The sequence below is a fragment of the Tribolium castaneum genome, chromosome 7 (assembly GCF_031307605.1).
Source record: "Tribolium castaneum strain GA2 chromosome 7, icTriCast1.1, whole genome shotgun sequence".
Lineage (NCBI taxonomy): Eukaryota > Metazoa > Arthropoda > Insecta > Coleoptera > Tenebrionidae > Tribolium > Tribolium castaneum.
In genome coordinates, this window is record NC_087400.1 from 14,557,800 (window position 1) to 14,575,711 (window position 17,912).

Below are 17,912 nucleotides of genomic sequence, written 5' to 3' on the forward strand. Positions count from 1 at the left end.
TAAGGGTTTTGTTTTTGGGCCCAAGAAGAGTTAAAAATTCTTTGTGTAAAGTTAATAAAATTTTATTTCATAAAATATTATTTCGTGATGGTGTTAATCAAAATGAAGGGGGAATAATTAAAATTCCAATTACAATACTTGTCCAGTTTATTGAAGTGTTTCAGTTCGTTGAAGGGTCAAAAGTTGAGAATAGATTTGCTATCATTTTCAATTAATTGTTGTTTTATTTAATTCTGTTTTTTTAAATTTTTGAACTGGATAAATGAAAGAATAATAATTTGTTATGTTAAATATAATTATAATATTAATGAAAATAATCATAAGTACTAATCAATTTAATGGAGCTATTTGAGGGATAAAGAACTAACATATTTACGTTGACTTTAGTTTGACAAACTAATATTATTTCTTAACTAAGTTCTTGCCGGAGTGGTGGGAGGGGGTTTTTTTGGGGGGGGGGTCCATTAGAAGTATTTGTTAGTATACTATTATGTGGTTTAAGAGACCAGTGCTTACTTTCAGCCATCTAATGATTGAATTATCTTTGAAATTCATTTAATGAAATAAGATGGAGCAATTCTTTCTGCTACAATAGGTATGAAACTGTGGTTTGCCCCACAAATTTCTGAGCATTGACCATATATTAGTCTTGATCGGGTTGAAATAAATCTAGTTTGATTGAGACGTCCAGGGGTTGCATCAATTTTTACTCCTAAGGATGGAATTGTTCATGAGTGAATTACATCGGCTGCTGACACTAGAATTCGAATTTGTGAAAGGAATGGAATTGTTATTCGATTGTCTACGTCTAGCAGGCGAAAGTTAAAGTTATTTATTTCATTTTGAGGAATTATGTACGAGTCGAATTCAATGTTTTTAAAATCTGAATATTCATATGACCAGTATCATTGGTGTCCAATTGTTTTAATTGTAATGGTTGGATTGTTAGTTTCATCTAGAATATAAATTAGTCGTAATGACGGGAGTGCAATGAAAATTAATGTGATTGCTGGTAAAACTGTTCAGATTAATTCAATTATTTGTCCTTCTAAGAGGAATCGGTGGATTAATTTGTTAACAAATAGTCCCGTTATTATTTGCCCTACTAAAATAGTAATGATTACTAGAATTAGTAAAGTGTGATCGTGAAAGAATGAAAGTTGCTCTATTAGTGGAGAGGCTCTGTCCTGGAGTATTAATAATTTTCAGGTTGCTATTTCTAAAAAAAGTAATTTACTTTATAAATGGGGTTTAAATCCATTGCACTAATCTGCCATAATAGATTTACTTAGATGAAAGTATTGGTAATTCAGAGTAAGAATGTTCGGCAGGAGGTAGTCTTTGTAGCCATTCAATTGAGGATGTTATGTTAAGGGGGATAATGGTTTTCCGTGAGGAGGTGAATCCTTCTCAGAGGATAAAAATGAAAAATATGACGCCAATTAATGAAATGATTGATCCAATTGACGAGATGATGTTTCATAAAGTGTATGCGTCTGGGTAGTCTGAGTATCGTCGTGGTATTCCTCTCAGGCCTAAGAAATGCTGAGGAAAGAATGTTAGGTTTACCCCAATGAACATGGTTAGAAATTGTGCCTTGCATAATTTTGGATTTAGTGTGGAACCAGTAAATAAAGAAAATCAATGAACTAATCCTGCTATAATAGCAAATACGGCTCCTATAGAAAGAACGTAGTGGAAGTGTGCTACTACATAATAAGTGTCATGAAGTATAATATCAATTGATGAATTTGCTAAAATTACTCCTGTTAGGCCTCCTACTGTAAATAGAAATACGAATCCTAGTGCTCATATTATGGAAGGGCTGTAATTGATTTGGGTTCCGTGAAGAGTGCCAGTCATCTAAAAATTTTAATTCCAGTTGGAACAGCAATGATTATTGTGGCTGAGGTGAAATAGGCCCGGGTGTCAACGTCTATACCTACGGTAAATATGTGATGGGCTCATACAACAAAGCCTAGAAGACCAATTGCTATTATTGCATAGATTATTCCTAGTGTTCCAAATGCTTCCTTTTTTCCTCTTTCCTGTCTAATAATGTGAGAGATTATTCCAAATCCTGGAAGAATTAGAATGTATACTTCTGGGTGTCCAAAAAATCAGAATAGGTGTTGGTAAAGAATTGGGTCACCTCCCCCGGCAGGGTCAAAGAATGATGTGTTAATGTTTCGATCTGTAAGGAGTATAGTAATAGCCCCTGCTAAGACAGGAAGGGATAATAAAAGTAGAATTGCGGTAATTACTACTGCTCAAACGAACAGGGGTATTCGTTCAAGGGTTATTCCCTGGGGTCGTATGTTGATTACTGTTGTAATGAAATTAACTGCTCCAAGAATTGATGAGATTCCTGCTAAGTGAAGTCTAAAAATAGCAAGGTCAACAGAGGATCCTCCGTGAGCAATGTTGGATGAAAGGGGTGGGTAAACGGTTCATCCTGTCCCTGCCCCTCTTTCAACAATTCTTCTTATGAGAAGAAGTGATAGGGATGGGGGAAGTAATCAGAATCTTATGTTGTTTATTCGGGGGAATGCTATGTCAGGGGCTCCTAGTATTAAAGGGACTAGTCAGTTTCCGAATCCTCCAATTACAATTGGTATTACTATGAAGAAAATTATGATAAATGCGTGGGCAGTAACAATTACGTTGTAAATTTGATCGTCTCCAATTAGGGAACCAGGATTTCCTAATTCTGCTCGAATTAAGAGTCTTAATGAGGTGCCTACTATTCCTGATCATGCCCCGAAAATGAAGTAAAGCGTTCCGATATCTTTGTGGTTAGTTGAAAATAATCATTTATTCAGTTAGTTGAAGTGGCTGAGATTAAGCGGTAAATTGTAAATTTACAGACGAATGAGAATTCCTTTATCAAGGTTTAATAGTCAATTATGACACTAGATTGCAAATCTAGGGGTGAATTATTTCTTAAGCCTAAGGCTTAGAAGAAATATTCTATTTACAACTTTGAAGGTTGTTAGTTTGATTTAACTTAAATCCTTACATTAAGTTAAATGAAAAAGTGCAAAATACTAGCCCTAGAAGTGAGATTGTATTGATGAAAATAATTGTGATATTGTTGGGGATTTCTGTTTTTGTTATTATTTCTCTTGTTCTAATCGTTAGCGAAGATAGAATCAACCGAGTATAGATGAATGTTATGATTAAGGTAAAAATAATTAGAACGAGGGCAATTATTGAAAATTGATTTGATACTAATCAGTTGATTACTAATCATTTGGGGAGAAATCCTAAAAATGGTGGTAGTCCACTTAGTGACAAGAAGTTTGTTATAAATGTAAATTTGACTAATTTATTTTTCGATAGAATATTATTTATTTGGTTTACGAAAAAAGTTTTGGTTGAATTTAAAATGAATACGATGTTTATGTTGATGATTGAGTAGATTAGGAAGTAGAAAAGTCATGTTGATAGTGAGATTAGTAGGGTTGATAGTATTCAGGCGATATGATTGATGGAAGAGTAAGCAAGGATTTTACGAATTCTTATTTGATTTATTCCTCTAATTGTTCTGATTATTAATGAAATTACGATTATTATAATAATCAATTTTCTGTTGATTTTATTGTTTATTAAAAGAATCATAGGGGCAATTTTTTGTCATGTTAGCAGGATAAATGAGTTAGTTCATCTTAATCCTTCAATTACTTCAGGGAATCAAAAGTGGAATGGGGCGGCTCCTAATTTTGTTAATAAAGCTGAGTCTATTATTACTTTTATTCTTGAATTTATTAGGGGATGAATAAATTCGTTTGTAAATAGTAATAATAAAATTGCTATTAGGAGGATAAGAGATGCCATGGCTTGAGTAATAAAGTACTTTAAAGCTGATTCAGACGAGAAAATGTTTTTGTTATTCGAAAATAGGGGGATAATCGATAACAGATTAATTTCTAGTCCTATTCATATTCTTAGCCATGAATATGAGGAGATCGAGATAAGGGTTCCTAAAACTATAGAGTTTAGGAAAAGAATTTTATATATTTTTATTAAAAAGAGAAAGATTTTACTTTCATTAGCAGGGTATGAACCTAATAGCTTGATTAGCTTATCTTTTTATACTTTAGTATATGATGTATTAGAGTTTTTGATACTCTAGGGGGTGGTTTAATTCTATCAAGTATAATGAAGGTAATTTCTTACATGATTTATTCTATCAAAATAATCCTTTTTCAGGCACTTCATTAAAACTTTATTTGTAATAAAAGTTTCGTAACTTTTATAAGTTCAATTTAATGAATTTTGCTTTAGTTATTATTTTGAAGTCTAATTTTTAGAAAATTCACGAAAATTGCATTTTTTTGCATCATCAATTTTTCCTCAATTTTAATTAACATAAATAAATGTCAAAGATGGCAATTTTTCTCTAAAAAATTTCATAAAAAAAGGTGTTTACATTAAAACTTATTTAATTATCATGAAATATATAATTATATATATGATAAGCATTGATTTATATATAATATAATTATATATTAGAATGTAATAATTAGCTTTATATATAATTTTTATATAATTAATAAAAGTTATATATTATTAATAATTTTATATGAATATATAACGTATTTAATAAATTGGATATTCTTATTTAACTATAATTATCCCAGGATTAACCATCGCTTGCTAAGTGAAAGGAAAATCCGATTATTGTTGAATATGATTAGTATTAAGTCTCTTTTATTTATTAATTAAATATTTATATATATATAATTATCTATAAATATGTAACCATAAAAACCTATAAATCATTAAACGAAGATTAAATATTTAAATATAATAGCGATTATTAATAATAAATATATTTAATAATAATATATAAATATTTTATAGAAAAAAAAAAAAATTTCCTCTTTCCTACATTATTATTTAAGTTTCATTGAATTGAAGAATTTATCTAAAATTTAAACTTCATTACATTCATATTTCTAGAAAATTTGCAAAATTAAGTAAATACTAATTTATTGAGTTAGAAATTTAATTTTTTTATAAAAAGTTTAAATTTAAGAAAAGGAATTAAGCTAAATCTTTTTAATTGAAACTTAGGGAAAAATTGTTTTTAAATGGAAAAGTAATTAAGAATGAATTTTATGTTTTAATTTAAATTAATATTATTTTATTTAAAATTAGGGGTAAATAAAATAAGAGGGGTTTAATTTATATTAGTGCATATGGTTCAATTTGAAATTATTAATTACTTAAGTATTAATTGATTTATTTTAGGATTTAGTTATTTTAATCATGTCTTATAATTTAATAAAATTTTTAAGACAAAGGGGTTGATTACTATAAATTTAATTTTTCTAGAATTAAGCAAAATTCATTAATATTTATATGTTTTAGAAATAATTTTTCTAAGCCCGCTTAGGGGGGCAAAATTAAGTAAGCGGGCATTCTTTAGGGAGGATTGTCTTTAAGTTAGAATTTTTTTTTTTATAAGAAAAGTTTTATCATAGCTTTGAAATTAATTATTTAATTTTTGTATATGTAAGTATATGCGTAAAAGATTTTAAATAGATTTTTGAATCAGTATGTAGATTTAGTTTTTAAGTGAACTTATAACTAGGAATTTAATTTAGTGTAAACAAAATTTGTGCCAGCAGTTGCGGTTAGACAAATTAGGCGAGTTAATTTTTTTTAGTTCAATTAAGTAATAATTAGAAAATTTGGAGGAGGACTTTTTAGGTGAAATTTAAAGTCTTTAGATGGTTTGTTATTTGTTTCTGAAGTTGAGAAATTTATTTGTAAACTAGGATTAGATACCCTATTATTAAAAATGTAAAATTAAGAACTTAAATTATTATGAGTTATGATCTTTAAAATTAAAGAATTTGGCGGTATTTTAGTCTTTTCAGAGGAACCTGTTTTTTAATCGATAGTCCACGATAATTAATACTTTAGTTAAAAATTTATATATCGTCGTTTATAAAAATTTTATTAGAATTGTAATTTTTGTAATGTTGGATTAGAAAGTAATTCAGATCAAGGTGTAGTTTATATTAAAGTTAAAATGGGTTACATTAAAGTTATTTTTGGTTATTAATTTTAAAATTTAATTTAAATTGGATTTGATAGTAATTTTATTATTTATGTAAAGTGATTTAGCTCTAAAATATGCACATATTGCCCGTCGCTTTCATTATAAATGGAATAAGTCGTAACAAAGTAGGCTTATTGGAAAATGAGCCTGGAATGAGCAAATTAGAGCTTGGTAAAAGCATTTTATTTACATTAAAAGGAGAGTTGTGAGATTCAATTTAATTTGATAGAAATTTATTATTTATTTACTGTGTTTATTTTTTCTGTAAGAAGGATTTTTGTTTTTATTAATTTTTTTTGAAAAAATTTTTTTAATTATAGTGAAATGTACTGTAAAGGGTTTAATTTTTTAATTAGGAAGCATAGCTAATTTCTAGTACCTTTGGTATCAGGGTTTATTAAGTTGGGGTCAAGGAATTGGTTGTCTCGAATTTAAAAGAGCTAAAATAATATATTTTTTACTGTAGAAAAAGTACTTATAATATTATTTTAGTAATGAAACGTTAGTCGTTTTTAAATATATCTAGTTTTCTGAGAAATAAATTTAATTTACTTATTTTTTATTATAATTATAATTTTTTATTTTATGATTAAAATAATATATTTTTGTAGGGATAAGCTTATGAAAGGATTTCTATAATAAGATTGTCATTGATTAGTTTGTAGGATTAGAATTTTCCATTATTTTTAGTATGTTATAATTAATTAATCTATCAGTGTGATTTGAAGTTTATTTAGATTTTTTATCAGAATTTCTTAAATAATGAAGAATTATGAGTAATAATGATAAAATTAGTATAATTTATTGTAAAATTAATTTTTATTTACTAGGTTAGTTTAAGGAACTCGGCAATTGAATTTTCACCTGTTTATTAAAAACATGGCTTTTTGAATATAATTTAAGGTCGGACCTGCCCAATGAGGATTTTAATGGCCGCAGTATTTTGACTGTGCAAAGGTAGCATAATCATTAGTTTCTTAATTAGAAGCTGGAATGAATGGTTTAATGAGAAATTAACTGTCTCTGACTAATTGTATTATAATTTGAATTTTAAGTGAGAATGCTTAAATTTTTTAAAAAGACGAGAAGACCCTATAGAGTTTTATTTTTTAGGTTTTTATTGGTATTAAAGTTTTCTTTTCCTTGAAAGCTTAGAGAATTTTGTTGGGGTGATAGGAAAATTGGTTTAACTTTTTTTTTGTTTTTACACTGATTAGTGATTTATTGATCCTGAATTTTGGATTATAAGATTAAATTACCTTAGGGATAACAGCGTAATTTTTTTTGAAAGTTCATATTTACAGAAAAGTTTGCGACCTCGATGTTGGATTAAAATTAATTTTTGGTGTAGAAGCTAAAATATTAGGTCTGTTCGACCTTTGAAATTTTACATGATCTGAGTTTAAACCGGCGTGAGCCAGGTTGGTTTCTATCTTTTATTTATGTTAATGTTCTAGTACGAAAGGACCGGATGTTAAAATTATATTTTGGAGTTTGAATAAAGTTAATTATTTTGGCAGATTAGTGCAATAGATTTAGAATCTATTTATGTAACGTTGTTACAAGTAATATTGATTATGAAGGATTTTATTATAATTTTTTTATCTATATTGGTTTTAATTTTAGGGGTTTTGATTGGTGTGGCCTTTTTAACTTTATTAGAACGAAAGGTTTTAGGGTATATTCAGGTTCGTAAGGGTCCAAATAAGGTTGGTTTTTTGGGTTTATTACAGCCTTTTGGGGATGCAATTAAGTTGTTTTCTAAGGAGCAAACTTTTCCTATATATTCTAATTTTTCTATTTATTATATCTCTCCTGTAATAAATTTTTTTGTTGCCTTACTATTATGGATAATAATACCTTTTTTATCTGTTTATTTAAATTTTAATTTTGTCTTTATTATTTTTTTTATCGGTTTCTAGATTAGGGGTTTATACTGTTATGTTGGCTGGATGATCTTCTAATTCATCTTTTGCTTTATTAGGAAGATTGCGTGCAATTGCACAAACTATTTCTTATGAGGTGAGATTGGGATTAATTTTAATGTCTTTTATTTTTTTAATTTTAAGAGTGAATTTGATCGATTTAATGATTTTTCAGAATAATTGTTGATTTATTTTTATATGTTTACCATTGTCTTTAATGTGAGTGATTTCTGCTTTAGCAGAAACAAATCGTACTCCTTTTGATTTTGCTGAGGGTGAGTCAGAGCTTGTTTCTGGGTTTAATGTGGAGTACAGTAGAGGGAGTTTTGCGTTGATTTTTCTTGCAGAGTATGCAAGTATTTTATTTATAAGGATAATGTGTGTCATGTTGTTTTTGGGTGCTAATTTAAGTTCTTTTTCTTTTTTTATTAAATTAGTATTAGTTTCTTTTTTTTGAATTTGAGTTCGGGGGACTTTGCCACGGTTTCGTTATGACAAACTGATGTATTTAGCTTGGAAGAGTTTTCTTCCTTGTTCATTAAATTATTTAATTTATTTCTTTCTTTTTAAGGTGTTTTTGTTTGTCTTTTTAATTTAGTTAATAAAATTTAGTATAAACTAATAGAAAATTTAAATTTCTTTCGTGTATTTTCAAAATACATACTTATTCAAGTTCATTAGTTAATTAAATAATGTTTTGTCTCAAAGAGTGTATGTAAGTGGGTTAACTAAGTAAAATAAGAAGTAGGTAAAAGTGAGAATTTGGCCGGTTAAGATAAAGGGATCTTCTACTGGACGTGCTCCGATTCAGGTAAGAAGTAGAATTGTAGATACTAACATTCAGAATAAGATTTTGTTTAAAGGATAAAATTGATTTCTAGCAAATTTTTTTTTTCCTGTGAATGGTAAAATGTAGAGAATTGCAATTGATATAACTAGGGCGATTACTCCCCCTAGTTTATTAGGAATTGATCGAAGAATAGCATAGGCAAAAAGGAAGTATCATTCTGGTTGAATGTGAACTGGTGTGACTAGTGGATTAGCGGGAGTGAAGTTATCCGGATCTCCTAGTATATAAGGGTCTAGGAGAGATAAGTTGATTAAGATCATTAATATAATTAGATATCCTGCAATATCCTTGAAGGAGAAATAAGGATGAAATGGGATTTTGTCAATGTTTCTATTTAGGCCTAGTGGGTTATTTGATCCTGTCTGATGAAGAAATAAGAGATGGATTATTACTATTGCTGAAACAATAAATGGAAGGAGAAAATGGAATGAGAAGAATCGGGTTAGAGTGGCATTATCAACTGCGAATCCCCCCCAAATTCATTGAACAATTGAAGTCCCTAAGTAAGGAATTGCTGATAATAGGTTAGTGATTACAGTTGCTCCCCAGAATGATATTTGACCTCAGGGTAGAACGTAGCCAAGAAAGGCTGTCGTTATTACTAGGAATAAGATTGTTACACCAACTATTCATGTGTGAATTAGGTTGTAAGATCTATAATATATTCCTCGGCCAATATGGGCATAAATGCAGATGAAAAAAAAAGAGGCTCCGTTTGCGTGGAGTGTACGAATCAACCATCCGTTGTTGACGTCTCGACAAATGTGAGCTACTCTATTAAATGCTATTTCTACATTAGGACAATAATGTATTGCAAGGAAGATTCCTGTAATAATTTGAATTATTAAGCATAGTCCTAAAAGTGATCCGAAGTTTCATAGAGTTGAAATGTTAGACGGGGAGGGAAGGTCTACCAGCGAATTATTCACAATTTTAATTAGGGGAGATGATTTTCGTATTGGAGTTTTCATTAGTTTATTTGTCGAATGGGCCCCTGCTTGAATTCAGTAATTTTGACTGTAGCAATAAGAGTAATTAGAAGATAAAGGATTATTGAAATAAGAATAATTATGACAGGAAAGTTGGCGTATTTAATTAATGAGAATTGGATAATTGAGTTATCTTTGAATGGGATGATTTCGTTGTTTAAAATTAATCTTTCTGTTTTGTTTTGAATAAGAATAGTAAGGTTAATTGTTAATATAAGGGGAAAAATGACAATTAATTTAGGTTGAAATTTTTCGTTTGAGGCAATTCTGGTTATGTATATGAATAAAATAAGTATTCCCCCAATTATAATTAAAAATAGAATGTATGAGAATCAGAATGATCTGATTAGGTTTCCTGAAATTAATCTAATTAAGATTGTTTGAATTAGCAGAATTAAGCCAACGGAGAGGGGGTGATTAAGGAAGATGAAAATTATTGATAAGGTAATGTTCAAGGATATGATTAAGGCTAGGATTTCAAGAAGTAGTTTAATTAAAATATTAATTTTGGAGATTAGTGATAGATAGATTTATCTTTTCTTGATGTTTTTAAAGTATTACTTATTTTTAGTTTACAAGACTAATATTTTGATTAAATTATAAAAACTAATGATAATTTTTAAATTTATTTTGACACTTATGTTTTTTAGTGGGCTAATTATATTTAGCTTGAAACGTAAGCATTTACTGTTGATATTATTGAGATTGGAATATGTTGTTTTGTCACTTTATTTAGTAATATTTTTGTATTTGAGGATATTAGGGAATGAATATTTTTTTTCGATGATTTTTTTAACTTTTACTGTTTGTGAAGGAGTATTAGGTCTTTCTATTTTGGTTTCTTTGATTCGTAGTCATGGGAATGATTATTTTCAGAGGTTTAGGGTTTTATGATAAAATTTTTGTTTGTTTTGTTATTTATGATTCCTTTAACTTTCTTAGGGAGTTTTTGACTAAATCAATTAGTTTGATTTGTTGTTTCTTTTTTATTTATTTTTAGGTTTTCTTTCAGGGGGCTGTTTTCAAGAATTTCTTATGAATTTGGGAGGGATTTACTTTCTTTTATGATGTTATTTTTGAGTTTTTGAATTTGTAGATTAATATTGTTGGCAAGAGAAAAGATTTATTTAAATAATAGTTGAACTGGATTTTTTATTTTTGTGGTATTGGTGTTGATATTATCTTTATATTTAACTTTTAGTTCTTTAAATTTATTTATTTTTTATATTTTTTTTGAGGTTAGTTTAATTCCAACTTTAATTTTAATTGTTGGTTGGGGGTATCAGCCGGAGCGTTTGCAAGCTGGAGTTTATTTGTTATTTTATACTTTATTAGCTTCTTTACCAATAATGATTTCTTTATTTTTTTGTTATGAGAAATTTTATTCTTTACATTATTTTTATTTATCTGGGGTAGTAAATAGTTTATTTATTTATTTACTGGTTAATATAGTATTTTTTATTAAAATTCCAATGTTTTTTGTTCATTTGTGACTTCCTAAAGCTCATGTTGAGGCCCCTGTTTCAGGGTCAATGATTTTGGCAGGAATTATGCTGTACTATTAGTATTATTATTATTAATGTTATTGTTATTAATATGACGACTAAAGACGACTCTGAAACCTTTAGTGACTTTTATGTCTTCTCCTTTTTCCTCTACTAAAGTGTTAGACCCAATTAATTTAGTTTAATTTCAGTTATTCAAACATTTTATTTTAAAGCAAATTTTTGTTAAAGAATATTTATATCCAACTCTATAACTCGCTTATGGTTGGTCCTACAAAAGAAATGCGAATAACTATTTTGTAGGAAATTTTATCAGCTTTAATTTTTAAAGAAAGTGATTTGCATTTTTCTTGTAGGATCAACCATAAGCGAGTTATAGAGTTGGATATTAATAATATTCAACAAAAATTTGCTTTAAAATAAAATGTTTGAAAAACTGAAATTAAACTAAATCAATTGGGTCTAGCATTTTAGTAGAGGAAAAAGGAGGAGACATAAAAGTCACTAAAGTTTTCAGAGTCGTCTTTAGTCGTCATATTAATAACAATAACATTAATAATAATAATACTTATAGTACTAAATTTGCTTATATGCATGCGCTTAATTAAGGTAACAGTTTTTTGGTTTCTTGCTTATATCTCGAAAACAGTTACTCCTATCAATTTTTATCTCTTTACTAAAATTAAAGCTGACAAAATTTCCTACAAAATAGTTATTTGCATTTTTCATGTAAGACTAACCATAAGCGAGATATATGATTGACAATAATTAATATTTAAAAAAAAAGTGCTTTAACAGAAAATGTCTTGTGATTTAAAATACACTTAATTTATTGGGTCTAACACTTTATTAGAGGAAAAAGAAGGTGACATAAAAGTTACTGAAGTCTTTAGGGTCGTTTTTAAATGCTGCATCTTCGACTTCGTCTCAAACATTGAAAACTGTATTACATTTTTGTTCAGTAACTGTAACAGTTTTCACTTTGGTTTTTTGCTTATATCTCGAAAACCGTTACTCCTATCAAATTTTATCTTTTTTTCAAAATTAAAGCGGATAAAATTTCCTACAAAATAGTTATTTGCAAATTTCCTGTAGGACGAACCATAGGCGAATTATAGAGTTGGATATAAATAATTTTTAACAAAAATTTGCTTTAAAATAAAATGTTTGAAAAACTGAAATTAAACTAAATTAATTGGGTCTAGCATTTTAGTAGAGGAAAAAGGAGGAGACATAAAAGTCACTAAAGTTTTCAGAGTCGTCTTTAGTCGTCATATTAATAACAATAACATTAATAATAATAATACTAATAGTACTAAATTTGCTTATATGCAAGCGCTTAATTAAGGTAAGAGTTTTTTGGTTTCTTGCTTATATCTCGAAAACAGTTACTCCTATCAATTTTTATCTTTTTACTAATAATAAAGCTGATAAAATTTGCAACAAAATATTGCAACAGAAAAATAGTTATTTGCATTTTTCATGTAGGACTAACCATAAGCGAGATATATGATTGAAAATAATTAATATTTAAAAAAAAAGTGCTTTAACAGAAAATGTCTTGTGATTTAAAATACACTTAATTTATTGAGTCCAACACTTTATTAGAGGAAAAAGGAGGTGACATAAAAGTCACTGAAGTCTTTAGAGTCGTTTTTAAATGCTGCATCTTCGACTTCGTCTCAAACATTGAAAACTGTATTACATTTTTGTTCAGTAACTGTAACAGTTTTCACTTTGGTTTTTTGCTTATATTTCGAAAACCGTTACTCCTATCAAATTTTATCTTTTTTTCAAAATTAAAGCGGATAAAATTTCCTACAAAATAGTTATTTGCAAATGTCCTGTAGGACGAACCATAGGCGAGTTATAGAGTTGGATATAAATAATCTTTAACAAAAATTTGCTTTAAAATAAACTGTTTGAAAAACCGAAATTAAACTAAATTAATTGGGTCTAACAATTTAGTAGAGAAAAAAAGAGAAGACATAAAAATCACCAAAGTCTTCAAAGTTGTTTTTAGTCGTCATATTAATAACAATAACATTAATAATAATAATACTAATAGTACTAAATTTGCTTATATACAAGCGCTTAATTAAGGTAACAGTTTTTGGTTTCTTGCTTATATCTCGAAATCAGTTACTCCTATCAATTTTTATCTTTCTTTAAAAATTAAAGCTGATAAAATTTCCTACAAAATAGTTATTCGCATTTCTTTTGTAAGACCAACCATAAGCGAGTTATAGAGTTGGATATAAATATTCTTTAACAAAAATTTGCTTTAAAATGAAATGTTTGAATAACTGAAATTAAACTAAATTAATTGGGTCTAACACTTTAGTAGAGGAAAAAGGAGAAGACATAAAAGTCACTAAAGGTTTCAGAGTCGTCGTTAGTCGTCATATTAATAACAATAACATTAATAATAATAATACTAATAGTACTAAATTTGCTTATATGCAAACGCTTAATTAAGGTAACAGTTTTTTGGTTTCTGGCTTATATCTCGAAAACAGTTACTCCTATCAATTTTTATCTCTTTACTAACATTAAAGCTGACAAAATTTCCTACAAAATAGTTATTTGCATTTTTCATGTAGGACTAACCATAAGCGAGATATATGATTGACAATAATTAATATTTAAAAAAAAAGTGCTTTAACAGAAAATGTCTTGTGATTTAAAATACACTTAATTTATTGGGTCCAACACTTTATTAGAGGAAAAAGGAGGTGACATAAAAGTCACTGAAGTCTTTAGAGTCGTTTTTAAATGCTGCATCTTCGACTTCGTCTCAAACATTGGAAACTGTATTACATTTTTGTTCAGTAACTGTAACAGTTTTTACTTTGGTTTTTTGCTTATATCTCGAAAACCGTTACTTCTATCAAATTTTATCTTTTCTTCAAAATTAAAGCGGATAAAATTTCCTACAAAAAAGTTATTTACAAATTTCCTGTAGGACGAACCATAGGCGAGTTATAGAGTTGGATATAAATAATCTTTAACAAAAATTTGCTATAAAATAAAATGTTTGAAAAACCGAAATTAAACTAAATTAATTGGGTCTAACACTTTAGTAGGGAAAAAAGGAGAAGACATAAAAATCACCAAAATCTTCAAAGTTGTTTTTAGTCGTCATATTAATAACAATAACATTAATAATAATAATACTAATAGTACTAAATTTGCTTATATGCAAGCGCTTAATTAAGGTAAGAGTTTTTGGGTTTCTTGCTTATATCTCGAAAACTGTTACTCTTATCAATTTTTATCTTTCTTTAAAAATTAAAGCTAATAAAATTTTCTACAAAATAGTTATTCGCGTTTCTTTTGTAGGACCAACCATAAGCGAGTTATAGAGTTGGATATAAATATTCTTTAACAAAAATTTGCTTTAAAATAAAATGTTTGAAAAACCGAAATTAAACTAAATTAATTGGGTCTAACACTTTAGTAGAGAAAAAAGGAGAAGACATAAAAATCACCAAAGTCTTTAAAGTTGTTTTTAGTCGTCATATTAATAACAATAACATTAATAATAATAATACTAATAGTACTAAATTTGCTTATATGCAAACGCTTAATTAAGGTAACAGTTTTTTGGTTTCTTGCTTATATCTCGAAAACAGTTACTCCTATCAATTTTTATCTCTTTACTAAAATTAAAGCTGACAAAATTTCCTACAAAATAGTTATTTGCATTTTTCATGTAGGACTAACCATAAGCGAGATATATGATTGACAATAATTAATATTTAAAAAAAAAGTGCTTTAACAGAAAATGTCTTGTGATTTAAAATACACTTAATTTATTGGGTCCAACACTTTATTAGAGGAAAAAGCAGGTGACATAAAAGTCACTGAAGTCTTTAGAGTCGTTTTTAAATGCTGCATCTTCGAATTCGTCTCAAACATTGAAAACTGTATTACATTTTTGTTCAGTAACTGTATCAGTTTTCACTTTGGTTTTTTACTTATATCTCGAAAACCGTTACTCCTATCAAATTTTATCTTTTTTTCAAAATTAAAGCGGATAAAATTTCCTACAAAATAGTTATTTGCAAATTTCCTGTAGGACGAACCATAGGCGAGTTATAGAGTTGGATATAAATAATTTTTAACAAAAATTTGCTTTAAAATAAAATGTTTGAAAAACTGAAATTAAACTAAATTAATTGGGTCTAGCATTTTAGTAGAGGAAAAAGGAGGAGACATAAAAGTCACTAAAGTTTTCAGAGTCTTCTTTAGTCGTCATATTAATAACAATAACATTAATAATAATAATACTTATAGTACTAAATTTGCTTATATGCATGCGCTTAATTAAGGTAACAGTTTTTTGGTTTCTTGCTTATATCTCGAAAACAGTTACTCCTATCAATTTTTATCTTTCTTTAAAAATTAAAGCTGATAAAATTTCATACAAAATAGTTATTTGCATTTCTTTTGTAGGACCAACCATAAGCGAGTTATAGAGTTGGATATAAATAATCTTTAACAAAAATTTGCTTTAAAATAAAATGTTTGAAAAACCGAAATTAAACTAAATTAATTGGGTCTAACACTTTAGTAGAGAAAAAAGGAGAAGACATAAAAATCACCAAAGTCTTCAAAGTTGTTTTTAGTCGTCATATTAATAACAATAACATTAATAATAATAATACTAATAGTACTAAATTTGCTTATATACAAGCGCTTAATTAAGGTAACAGTTTTTGGTTTCTTGCTTATATCTCGAAAACAGTTACTCCTATCAATTTTTATCTTTCTTTAAAAATTAAAGCTGATAAAATTTCCTACAAAATAGTTAATTGCATTTTTTTTGTAGGACCAACCATAAGCGAGTTATAGAGTTGGATATAAATATTCTTTAACAAAAATTTGCTTTAAAATAAAATGTTTGAATAACTTAAATTAAACTAAATTTATTGGGTCTAACACTTTAGTAGAGGAAAAAGGAGAAGACATAAAAGTCACTAAAGGTTTCAGAGTCGTCTTTAGTCGTCATATTAATAACAATAACATTAATAATAGTAATACTAATAGTACTAAATTTGCTAATATGCAAACGCTTAATTAAGGTAACAGTTTTTTGGTTTCTTGCTTATATCTCGAAAACAGTTACTCCTATCAATTTTTATCTCTTTACTAAAATTAAAGCTGACAAAATTTCCTACAAAATAGTTATTTGCATTTTTCATGTAGGACTAACCATAAGCGAGATATATGATTGAAAATAATTAATATTTAAAAAAAAAGTGCTTTAACAGAAAATGTCTTGTGATTTAAAATACACTTAATTTATTAAGTCCAACACTTTATTAGAGGAAAAAGGAGGTGACATAAAAGTCACTGAAGTCTTTAAAGTCGTTTTTAAATGCTGCATCTTCGACTTCGTCTCAAACATTGAAAACTGTATTACATTTTTGTTCAGTAACTGTAACAGTTTTCACTTTGGTTTTTTGCTTATATCTCGAAAACCGTTACTCCTATCAAATTTTATCTTTTTTTCAAAATTAAAGCGGATAAAATTTTCTACAAAATAGTTATTTGCAAATTTCTTGTAGGACGAACCATAGGCGAGTTATAGAGTTGGATATAAATAATCTTTAACAAAAAATTGCTTTAAAATAAAATGTTTGAAAAACCGAAATTAAACTAAATTAATTGGGTCTAACACTTTAGTAGAGAAAAAAGAAGAAGACATAAAAGTCACCCCAAAGTCTTCAAAGTTGTTTTTAGTCGTCATATTATTAACAATAACATTAATAATAATAATACTTATAGTACTAAATTTGCTTATATGCATGCGCTTAATTAAGGTAACAGTTTTTTGGTTTCTTGCTTATATCTCGAAAACAGTTACTCCTATCAATTTTTATCTATTTACTAACATTAAAGCTGATAAAAGTTGCAACAAAATAGTTATTTGCATTTTTCTTGTAGGATCAACCATCAGCGAGTTATAAAGTTAGATATTAATAATATTCAACAAAAACTTGCTTTAAAATAAAATGTTTGAAAAACTGAAATTAAACTAAATTAATTGGGTCTAGCCTTTCAGTAGAGAAAAAAGGAAAAGACATAAAAATCACCAAAGTCTTCAAAGTTGTTTTTAGTCGTCATATTAACACAATTAATTTAGTTTAATTTCAGATTTTCAAACATTTTATTTTAAAGCAAATTTTTGTTAAATATTATTAATATCCAATTCTATAACTCGCTTATGGTTGGTTCTACAAGAAAAATGCAAATAACTATTTTGTAGCAAATTTTATCAGCTTTAATTTTAGTAAAAAAATAAAAATTGATAAGTGTAACTGTTTTCGAGATATAAACAAGAAACCAAAAAACTGTTACCTTAATTAAGCGTTTGCATATAAGCAAATTTAGTACTCAGTTTTAAAATGAGTTATTAATTTTAGACAATTTCTTGCCTAAAAACACAGATCACAGATGATCTTTTGCGTAGAAATGAAAAAACGCTTAGATAACACAAAATAAGCTTTATTTTTGCTTAGAAAAACTAAGCGTTAATTTAGAAAGAAAATCATTATTATAAGT

The 17,912-nt window shown here is 27.4% G+C and overlaps 5 protein-coding genes across 5 annotated transcripts; 1 reads left to right on the plus strand and 4 right to left on the minus strand.

The window, feature by feature from the left end:
- Nucleotides 1–532: 532 nt before the first annotated feature.
- On the minus strand, nt 533–1,277 carry LOC135266759 (cytochrome c oxidase subunit 2-like). Its single transcript, XM_064358013.1, is given in 2 exon segments — nt 533–1,236; nt 1,267–1,277. Coding segments are annotated over 2 exon segments (696 nt in total). The 3' UTR covers nt 533–551.
- LOC135266760 (cytochrome c oxidase subunit 1-like) lies at nt 1,104–2,117 on the minus strand (the record flags this gene model as incomplete). Its single annotated transcript, XM_064358014.1, is given in 2 exon segments — nt 1,104–1,856; nt 1,859–2,117. Coding segments are annotated over 2 exon segments (831 nt in total), but the record flags the coding sequence as incomplete, so codon positions are not given.
- A 908-nt stretch (nt 2,118–3,025) lies between these two features.
- On the minus strand, nt 3,026–6,173 carry LOC135266761 (NADH-ubiquinone oxidoreductase chain 2-like). Its single transcript, XM_064358015.1, is given in 3 exon segments — nt 3,026–3,053; nt 3,158–4,088; nt 6,161–6,173. Coding segments are annotated over 3 exon segments (972 nt in total).
- A 274-nt stretch (nt 6,174–6,447) lies between these two features.
- LOC135266762 (NADH-ubiquinone oxidoreductase chain 1-like) lies at nt 6,448–9,355 on the plus strand. Its single transcript, XM_064358016.1, is given in 3 exon segments — nt 6,448–7,959; nt 7,961–8,396; nt 9,345–9,355. Coding segments are annotated over 3 exon segments (756 nt in total). The 5' UTR covers nt 6,448–7,650.
- A 463-nt stretch (nt 9,356–9,818) lies between these two features.
- Nucleotides 9,819–11,345, minus strand: LOC135266763 (NADH-ubiquinone oxidoreductase chain 6-like). Its single transcript, XM_064358017.1, is given in 2 exon segments — nt 9,819–10,306; nt 11,342–11,345. Coding segments are annotated over 2 exon segments (492 nt in total).
- Nucleotides 11,346–17,912: the final 6,567 nt, after the last annotated feature.